The sequence below is a fragment of the Leucopleurus acutus genome, assembly GCF_964270905.1.
Source record: "Leucopleurus acutus genome assembly, chromosome: 16".
In the NCBI taxonomy this organism is placed as follows: Eukaryota; Metazoa; Chordata; class Mammalia; order Artiodactyla; family Delphinidae; genus Leucopleurus; species Leucopleurus acutus.
The window spans coordinates 87,563,371-87,572,948 of NC_139158.1; the positions used below are offsets into that span (position 1 = coordinate 87,563,371).

At 68.4% G+C, this 9,578-nt stretch overlaps 1 protein-coding gene across 3 annotated transcripts; it reads right to left on the reverse strand.

Annotated features, from left to right (window-relative positions):
- Window positions 1-1,291: 1,291 nt before the first annotated feature.
- On the reverse strand, window positions 1,292-8,935 carry ZNF512B (zinc finger protein 512B). 3 transcript variants are annotated; one of them, XM_082856500.1, is made up of 17 exons: window positions 8,874-8,935; window positions 6,676-6,801; window positions 6,289-6,431; window positions 5,893-6,021; window positions 5,141-5,799; window positions 4,809-5,035; window positions 4,664-4,696; window positions 4,385-4,531; window positions 4,099-4,223; window positions 3,936-4,028; window positions 3,672-3,770; window positions 3,419-3,589; window positions 3,013-3,207; window positions 2,767-2,868; window positions 2,395-2,457; window positions 1,813-1,911; window positions 1,292-1,541 (listed from the first exon to the last, which is right to left on the reverse strand). In XM_082856500.1, the coding sequence occupies exons 2-17, from the start codon at window positions 6,797-6,799 to the stop codon at window positions 1,296-1,298; spliced, it is 2,655 nt and encodes an 884-aa protein (XP_082712626.1). In that variant the 5' UTR covers window positions 6,800-6,801; window positions 8,874-8,935; the 3' UTR covers window positions 1,292-1,295. The 3 variants fall into 3 exon arrangements, with proteins under 3 accessions (XP_082712626.1, XP_082712625.1, XP_082712624.1); XM_082856499.1 differs by having other exon boundaries at window positions 4,625-4,696; XM_082856498.1 differs by having other exon boundaries at window positions 4,385-4,696; window positions 5,141-6,021.
- Window positions 8,936-9,578: the final 643 nt, after the last annotated feature.

Sequence of the window (9,578 nt, forward strand, 5' to 3'; positions counted from 1 at the left end):
CGAGCCCTCAGCCCTCCCCCACCCCCCAGTGGAAAAGAGCCTCCACCCGAACCCAGCAGCTCCGAGCATCCTCCCTGTCCCAGAGACGCTGTGGTTGGAAGGTGGGGCCCAGGCAGGAGGTCAGAAACCACGTGGCTGCATCCTCAGGGAGCCCTGGACTCCACCTGACCCAACCTACAGACCTCGCTGCCCTCAGGGCACCAAAGGGAGCCGAGACAGAGCCCTGGAGCTGCCACCAACCTACTATGACCTTGGCCAAGCTCCCCCGGGGCCTTCGGCTCTCACATCAAAAGGCCACACAACCAGAAACGAAGGAGCAGCTAAAAAAGGGGGAAGGAGGCTCCCACGGGAGCTTGGCCACGGGCCAACCCAGGCCAGCAAGAGAGGATGCTTCCCACAGTGGTCACTACTCGAGCCAGGCCCCAGGTCCCCGCCCCTCATGCCCGTGGGCCCCAGGTGACCCCGGAACCCAGACTGGCCCATCCCTAAACCCATCAGGCTACCCGACTCGGGCCAGCGGCATTAGCGAAGCTGGAGGCTGAGGCCAGAGCTCACTTCACGTGGCCCCTGCCCCACAGCCCTGCAGTGGCAGAAGCAGAGCCTCTGCCTGGCCCCGAGTGGGGAGCACGACTGGGGACGGTGGAGCAGGGCTGCCTCTGCCACCACGATGGACACGGGCCAGTGGGGCAGGGCCCGAGCGCAGCAGGGGCTGCACCGCAGGGGAGGGTGGGCCTGGAGAGGTAGAGAGCAGAAGTGCAGGAACCAAAAGACGGCGGGGTGGGGGTGGGGTGGGGTGCGGTGGGGCGGGCAGGTCAGCACGGCAGCTGTCAGACTTGGGATCTGTCCCGGGAGGTAGCTGGGGGGTGCTGGGGTTCCAGTGTCGGGTCACGAGGTGAGGCTGCTCAGGTACCCTCATCAGCCCAGAACCACGGGCCACCAGGGACCCCCGATGGGGCGCGGAGCTCACACGCCGAGGACCAGAGGCCACCTGCCTGCTCCGTGCCGCCCCAGCACCGAAGCCCAGGCTGGAGCCCGTCCTCTTGCCGGCCCACGAAGGTCCCTCCAGACTATTGCACTTCTGCAGCTGCCCTGGCCCTCCCGGGAGCCCCTGCCCAAGGTGCCCTGCGGCAGCCCGCATGGGGCAGGGCCACCCTCGGGGAGGGGAGAGGGCTGGCCGCCCCCGCTGGACAGATGAACAGGCAGGGGTGGGGGGTGGAGGCCTGGAGGGCAGGAGGCTCTGGAGCCCCACCCTGAACAGAGGGGGCCGGGCCCCACCCACCTGCCAGGCTGCAAACTCACTTCTCGGGCGCCTTGCCGGCTCCCACCTTCCGGCCAGCAGAGCCCCGGGCCCCCTTGTCTCTGCCTCCTGGGGGCCAGTCGTCCCGGTGGGGAGGCGTCCCAGGGGCTGGATCCTCAGGGGGTCGCTCCTTGGGCTTGCGGCCCCGCTTCTTCCCGCCAGCCGGACTCTTCTCCTTTCTGGGCACCAGGGAGTCTGGGCCCTTGTGTCTGGGAGGCGGGTCTGCCGAAGTGCGGAACCAGTTCTGGGGGAGAGAAGCAGCGATGGAAACCCTGGGGCCCAGGACCCTGGAGGGCGAGGCGGCAGGGCACCCGGGGCCTGGGGACACCCAAGCTTCTCTAGGGAAGCCGGAGGCTGCTCTGAAGAGAAACCAGCAGATTCCTCAACGTCGCCCACTCGCGCAAGTGAAGAGCCGTCACCCTGTCGCCCCTGCCCTTCCCGGCCCCCTCCATGGGGCCAGCGCATGCAGCCGCAGGCCCAGCAGGGCTCTCCCACCAGGCCCGTCCCTGACGCACCTCCGCGTGGGCCTTGAGGATGTGGTACTTGACGCCACTCTCGGAGCTGAACTCCTTGGGACACAGCAGACAGCAGTACTTCCCCACCAGGTGGTCCCCCTGGAAGGCACAGGGCAGTCCAGCCCCTGGAAGTGGGCCCCCACCACTGGCCCTTGGAGGACCAGAAGTACCCAGATGCAGCCAGGACCACCCCAACCTGTGTGGCTTATCTGAATGGGTGCCTGCCAGGTGTGCTCTGGGGACCCACGAGGCCACTCTGTGGCAGGACCACCAAGGTGCCCCCACTGCAGGGGAGGCGGGAAGCAAGGAGAGGGTGGGAAGAGGCAGGTGCTCCTGGGAAGCCAAGGGCCCTTACCCCAAGCCCAGGTCGGGCTGTCCCAGCACAGACGAGGAACCCCCATAGGCAGAACCACCCGAGACTGAGTGACTGATGGCTGGGGCTGGAGGCGGCGAGCATCCCGGGAGGTGCTGGCCCTGGCCCCACAGGGGCAGGGGCGCACACCCGGTGTGCGCGGACCCCTGGGGGGCAGCTGGGAGCACCAAGCACGCACGCCTGGCCGCCGGGAGGGCCTGGACACTGACCTTGCTGCAGCTGGCCAGATGGGCCTTGAGGCCGGACACGCTGGAGTAGATGGCTTCGCAGCACTGGGGGCAGGAGGCGACCGTGGGGGCGGGCCCTCCGGCAGGTGCCCCCCCACCAGTGTGCACCCCTTGCCCAGCCCGGGGGACCCGGGGCCCATCTGGGGCAAGTGGGGGAACTTGATCCCAGGAGTCACCCCTGCCCAGGGGTGTGGGCAGGCTGGGCCGCTAGGGCTGAGGTCAAGGCCCCTCTGCCTGTGAGGCTCCATCTGAGGACCCTTCAGGGGCCACGTGGAGGGCTCCCCCCAAGGCCACCCCTGGGCCCTCCGTCCTGAGTCCCAGCGTTCCCATGCCTTCCCAGCCTCCCTGGCTCACATCATTGGGGCAGTTGACGTGGCCCTTCTCCTTGACCTCGTTCTTCCACTCCTCCAGCAGCTGGGGGTTCAGCACAGGAAGGCCGGGCCGCGTGTAGTTGAGCTGCAGACGTGGGCGGGTGCCAGGGTAAGCTCGGAGCTTGGGCTGGAGGTGACCCAGACGCTCCCTGCTGAGCTGAGAAAGCCCTCAACCACGCCCTCCCAGGTCACGGGGGCTCAGGCTCAGAGACTGGGAGGCTGGGCTCACCCGCGCGGTCTCGGGCACCAGGTCGTCCTTCATGCGCCGCTTGGTCCAGTCTCGGGCCAGCTCGTCCTCCGCGATCTCCTGCAGGTGGAACACAGCGACCTGGGCCGACGTGCGGCGGATGCGGCCGCTGGGGGTCCGCTCGACACCCAACAGGTCCTCAGCCTCGGGGGCCTTGTCCGCAGGCTCCTCGGGGGGCTGCGGGGGTGGGGAGGGGGAGGCCAGATGAGCCACAGAGAGCACGTATGGCAAGCGCACGGGGGACACGGTAGCCCACCCCAGGCTCACTCCCCCGACCCACGACGCATGTGGGCCCCTGGGAGGGAAGGCGGAGCACACGTGGCAGGCAGCACATGGGCGCGCCTGCCTGGTGCCCCAGGGACAGGAGGCCGGGCTGTGGGCCGCTCACCGGGGCCGCGTGCTCCGAGCGCACGTGGTAGTCGTGGCCGGCCTTGGAGCGGTAGGTCTTGCCGCAGTGGGTGCAGGGGAAGGAAGGGGTCTCCACCTCGCAGGGCGGCTTCCCGCAGCGTCGCTGGTGGTACTGGTAGCCCATGAGGCTAGAGAAGGCGGCCCCGCAGCCCTGGGGTTCCGGGGGCAGGTGAGTGGCCGGAGAGCGGCGGGCCCCATCCCGCCTGGCGCCCGCACCCGCGCGGCCCACTGACCTCCTGGGGGCAGCGCAGCCGCCCCACCTGCTTCAGCACCTTCCGCAGCCACTCCCGCTCCTCGCGCTCACCCGCCTCCGAGGCCTCCGCGTCACAGGGCTGCGGGGCAGGCCAGCTTCAGTGCCCCCGCCACCACAGGGCCCCGCCCCTGCCCAGGGGCTGTGGCCGCGGACGTCCCTAGCCAGGCACGGGAGCCACTAAGCCCTGCTAGCGGGAGGCCAGCAGTGAGAGCCGGGCAGGCGCGGGGGCAGACCAGCGGCATACCTTGGCGCTGTGCTCCGCCATGGTGTGGTAGTTGAGGCCCGCCTTGGACTTGAACTGCTTCCGGCAGTGCTCGCACTTCAGCGCATCCTGCAGCTGCAGACGGGCGCGCGTGTGAGAGGCCGGCCCTGGGCGCCTCCCCACCCAGGCACGGGGGCAGCCTCACCTTCTGACACACTTCCATGTGCTTCTTGAGCCCCACGAGGGTCTTTCGGGTGACCACGTTGCAGGTGGGGCAGACGGCCTCCCCCCGTTCGTGGATGGCCCGTTGCCACTGCTCCTCAGGGCCACCTGTGGAGCAGGGCCAGGGCCTCAGGGGCAGGCAGGAGCTCCCAGATGCCCTGGACGCCAAGCACAGAACCCAGGGTCCATGCTCGGCCCCCGTCCCCGCGGCTCGGGACCCGCCCCACCCTCAAGACCCAGCCTGTGCCCCGCCCCCCGGCAGCTCCCACCTGGGGCTGGGTGGGCCCCTGGGGCCGGCACCTCCTTGCTGACAGCGCTGGTGGGGGCTGGCCCCCTCTTCCGCACCTCCTCAGGGACCGGCCCCTCCTGCTTCTTGGCGCGGTGGATGCGGGCTTTGTCCTCCGCCTTGGCCAGGCCTACGCGCGCACGCGGGAGAGGCAGGTGCAGGCTGAGGGCGCGGCCGCCGCGTGTGCTTGGCCCCACAGGTGCCCGGCTGGCCCAGGCCTCACCTTTGAGTCCGAAAGTCCCTGAGATGGAGGGCTGCTCACCCGTAAACTTCTTGGGTGTCTTCTGTTTCCTTCCTGACTCGGGGGAGAGAACACACAGGACAAGGCTCTGGTCAAATAACCGTTGGGAGGCTCGGGCCGGCTGGCCGCCGCCCCCGCCTGCCGCCACCCCCTGCTCTCGTCTTACTGTGCTTCGTGCGCTCCGCACCCTCCTCAGGCGGGGACAGGGGGCCCGCGGTCCTCGGCGCCTCCTTGCCCCCCAAGGCTCTGCTGCCCAGAGAAAGGGGGCTGCTGCTGGGGTCTGTGCTCAGCTGGAAGGCTGAGCTCTGGTCTGTGGTGGACGGGCCGTACTCGCCGTTCTCCGGCCTCGCCTGCTTGGGCGGGAGGGGGCAGGCATCCAGGCCATCTGCGGCCCTGCAGAGAGCAGGGAGGTAAGGGGCGGGAGGGCCCACTCTGGGCCCTGTTACCCCTGAGCTGCAGCCGGGGACACCCAACCCTACCCAGCAGGAGTCCCCATACCTTTTCTTACCGCTGCTCCTCCCCGCGGCCCGAGGAGCTCTGTTCTCAGACTTGGTCAGCAGCACCATCTTGCAGGGCGGCGTGTGTCTGCTGATGGCAATGGGCCTGCTGACCGTCACCGGCTTACTGACCACAATGGGCCTGCTGACCGTCACCGGCTTCGCAACTGGCACGGGTTTCGTAACTGTCACAAGCTTTGTCACAGACACCGGCTTGTTGATGGTTACTGGTTTGGTGACCGGCACTGGTTTGTTGACTGTTACTGGCTTGGCGATTGGCACAGACCTGGTGACCGGTATAGGCCTAGTGACCGGCACAGCCTTGGTGACCGGCACGGGCCTGCTGGCCGGCACTGGCTTGGTGACCGGCACGGGCCTGCTGGCCGGCACTGGCTTGGTGACCGGCACGGGCCGGCTGACCGTCACCGGCTTGCTGATGCCGATGGGCTTGCTGACTGTGACAGGTTTGCTTACTCCAATGGGCTTGCTGACCCCAACGGGCCGACTGACGGAGACTGGCCGGCTCACTGGCCCAGGCTTGGGGGCAGGCAGGGGTCGGTCCATGTGGTTCCAAATGCGATGCTTCTCCAGCTGGGTCTTAGAGGTGAATGCAGCCTCACAGAAGGGGCAGGGAAAGGCCAGCCTTTCTGAGATGGCACCCTGGGTGGAGAGGGCAGGCGTGGACACCCCCAAGCCAACAGCCAGGGCAGGGTGGGCCCCAGGCCTCCCCTTCCCCAGGCCGCAGCCCCTTACCCCTTGGCACCGCTGGTAGTGGTACTTGAGCCCGTAGATGCTGGGGAACTCCAGCCAACACCCAGCATTTGGACACTTCACCCTCGAGTGCGCCTTGAACTCGTCTTTCCACTGGTTCATCAGGGAGAGCTGGGCGTGGGAAAGGCCAGGCTGTCGACCCTGCAGCCACCCAGGCCTCTGCTGCCCAGCCCCCGACTCAGCACTGTCCCCAGGCCTGTGGGAGCCCCGCACAGGACTCGCTGGGCCCCAGGCCGTCTCTCGAAGCCCTCGCACACAGAGCAGCCAGTGGATCCGGGCTGAGGGCTCGGCACTGGACACGCAGCAGGCGAGCCTGCCAAGGCAGTGGGCTCCCCGGCAGACCCTGTGAGAGTCCCACCCAGCCCTCGGGGAGCTCACAGGAATGTCTCGGAGCGCCTGGTTCTCGGCTTTCGGACGCCCCTTTTTCTTCCCTTCCGTTCTGTCGCTGGCTGGACTTCCCGGGTCAAAGCAGAGTGGGGCCTGGCTGGGCACTGTCGGCCCACCCCGGCCTACCGGCAGCCCTGCAGCACACGACACACGAAGGCTCAGAAGCTGCATTCCCTGCAGCCTTGTCTGCCACACAGGGGGCTGGTCCCGCCCGCAAGGATCCTCACTTCCCCTGCACTGAGGCACGAGGGGCAGGAGGCCATGGCCCACCCAGGGTGGACCTCTCCTCCCTCTCAGGAGCTGGACATCCCGGGAGGCCCACGCCCAGCGCTGGCGCCCGTGGCCACCTGGAGTCGACCTTGCCCTCACTCCTCTTACCTAGCTTCGGTGGGTCGTGAAGCATGGGAAGTCGGACCTCATTCCGGCCGCCATCCCTCCCAGGCCCACTCTTGCTGGACCCCGGGAGCCGGCGGCCTCCTCCAACACAAAAGGGATCGGTCATCTCTGCAGAGCAAGCGGACAGCCCGTGAGGTCCACTGGGCCCAACCCGGGACTTGAAATGGGCCGCTCTTGACCCTGCCCCAGACAGGCCCGCTCTCCGGCCTGAGGAAGGGGAGCCTGCCCGCCTGTGTCTTTGGCCACAAGGGAAAGCAGAGGAAGGGGTGGATGGGCGGGGGCGGGGGGAGTTCCGGTTTAGGGGAGGGGCTGCTCAGCCGAAGTCTCCCTGGATGACCCAGAAAACCCTATCAGCGTAGAAGAATCTAGCCCTGCCCTGAAGCCTTCACCAGCGCCGGGGGGCTCCCTGCCTCCAGACGCACAACCCCAGAGAGCGAGAGAACCATGCACCTCTCACTAGCTGGGGATGGCTCCAGGAGAGGCGGAGTGCCCCAGGGGAGGAGGCCAGTGCCACCCCTCGGGGGCCAATTATGACACCAGCGTGGCTGCCGGCTCACAGGCTGTGCTGGCCCCGCACCTAGAAGCACCTTCCCCCACAGCCCCACCCAGACCCAAGGCCACGCTCTGGGGCACAGGTGGGTGCCCTCGCATCCTTCTCCCCAGGACACAGTTGGAAGATGGCCAAGGTGGGCACCGACGGCCCCAGCGCACTCCCCAACTGCGCACACACCCTCTCCAGGGGGAGCAGACCAAGGACCCTCCCGCACGGGCTGCAGGTCCCTGTGCCAGCTGAGCCACCCTCCCTGACCCCCTGCCCTGCTTTGTTTCCCGCCGGGGCCCCTCCAACCAGACGGCTGCCCCATGCTGGATCCCTCGGCCACTCTCCACCTGGAGGACCTCCTCACCTCCACCCTCCAGAGACTCTCTGTCCCCAACCTACAGGCCCACCAGCGCCACTCCAGAGACGACAGGCCCCTGGCCACAGACAACATTCCGCCGACTGAGGCTGGGCTTCAGTGGGCCCATTCTGCTGGGGGACCCCAGGCTCTGAGAGCTGGGGCGACTCTGAGTTCAGCCCTTTTGGGTCCTCCCACAGGGACGCTTAAGGCCACAGAAGAAGAGGGGGGCGGAATGTGGGCAGGTTACCCCTCCCCTGATGGTTTCTAACTTTTTTTTAAGGCTGCGCCACACAGCATGTGGGATCTTCATTCCCCGACCAGGGACTGAACCAGTGCCCCCTGCAGTGGAACCGTGGCGTCTTAACCACTGGACCGCCAGGGAAGTCTCCTAACTTCTAACAGGCAGAAAAGGAGGGATCTGCTGTGCCTAGGAGGTCCAGAGGCCATCTGGGCAGACTGAGATCAGAGATCGGGACAGTCACTGCCCATGGTCAGGGGGCTGCCTACATCCTGGGCCTGGGGTCAGTACGGGTCCAGAGCACTCTAAACAAACTTCTCTGGAAGCCCTCACACTGATACATCCAAGGATACATGCCAGCGCCCTTCTGACCCCAGCAGAAGCTACTGTGGGTACCTACTGAGCCCCACCTTTCCAGCCTTCCTCCAGCTTGGGTGAAGAATTCGGAGTTGGGAGCCCCCGGGACCAGGGCTGGCCTAGGAGGCAGAGACTCCCCTTCCATTCAAGGCCTGTGACTCGCGCACCAGGAGGAGAAAGGGCTCGCCCCTCCCCAGAGGGGCCAGCAGGGTCGCAGAGGTGGGACCCTCTGGAGGGGGGGGATAGGAGCGCCTCGCGCTGACCGCAGGCGACGCTGGCGGTGGGACCGCGGCCCAGGCCGCTCGGCGCGGGACCCCGGCCTGGGCCCGGGCGCGCGGATGAGGCCGGCCAGGGGACGCACACCTGGGGCCTGGCCTCGCTACCCACCTGTCACCTGCGGCGGGTGCGGGCCCGGCGTGGCCCCGGAAGGGCCGATCCCGGGCGCCTGAGGAGGGGGGGGCCCAAAGGCAGTGAACCAAAATGGCGACTTTTTCTGGAGAAGAAGGAGGCAGGGACGCGACGCCGGCGCGGGGCGCGGGGCGCGGCGCGGGGGTCCGGGCGCGGCGGGGGCGGCGGGCGGGGGCTCCGGGTCCGGCCCCCCGACCTGCGCGCGGGGTCAGGGTCGAGGGCGCGGCCGGCGCGGGGGCCGCCCGGGGTCGCGGCCGGGAGCGCGGCCGGGCGCTTACCTGCGGCGCCCAGCGGGCCGGGGCCGGGCGGAGGCCGGGGCCGGGCCGGGCCGGGGCGCGGGGCGCGGGGTCCGAGCGGCGCAGGCTGCGCGCCGCGCTGCGCACATGCGCGCTCCCGCCCCTCCCACCTTTGACAGTTTTACTGTGGGGGGGAGGGGGCGAACTCTCGCGGTATTCCTGCCGCTATCCGCGACGGGAGAGACGGGTCGGGGGAGGGGGCCCGTGCGGCCATCCGCTTGCCCGGTGCCCCGTCCGTCGCCTGCGTGGGCTGGGCCGTCAGGGCGAAGTGGCCAGTTATGCCTCCGTCGGGCGGGAGGTGTTGTTCAGGCATTGGGGTAAACTGAGGCACGATGGGGCGCTGGGTGCTGCCCCAAGCCCAGCGCGCACGGATGGAAGCGACGGGAAGGTGCAGCGAAAGAGGCTGCCCTCCCCTGGGACCTTGAACTCCTGGCCCCGGGGGCCTCGAGCCTGCAAAGCAGGATCCAGCCTCTTTTCCAACCAGCCCTGTGACCACGTCTGCCTGTGGCCACCCTCAGGAAATGGCCTGGCTCCTGGCAGTGCTGGGGCAGTGTGAGGCCATGGGCTTTATTGGGGTGACTGAGCAGCCTGTCTACTTTAGGGCGGTGGTCCTAGACCAGCAGCCAGTGCCCTCCTTGCTCCTTTGTGCCCCGGAACTGGGCTCCTGGCAGGGATGCTGAGATCAGG

Bases quoted from the DNA above. Each gene is read 5' to 3' on its own strand.
- ZNF512B (XM_082856498.1), bottom strand. From the start codon at position 6,799: ATGACCGATCCCTTTTGTGTTGGAGGAGGCCGCCGGCTCCCGGGGTCC. The intron at 4,224-4,384 runs GTGGGAGCTGCC...CCTGCTCCACAG, and splicing joins AGGGGCCCACCCAGCCCCAG to GTGGCCCTGAGGAGCAGTGG. The intron at 3,208-3,418 runs GTGAGCGGCCCA...CCACCCCCGCAG, and splicing joins GCTCGGAGCACGCGGCCCCG to CCCCCCGAGGAGCCTGCGGA.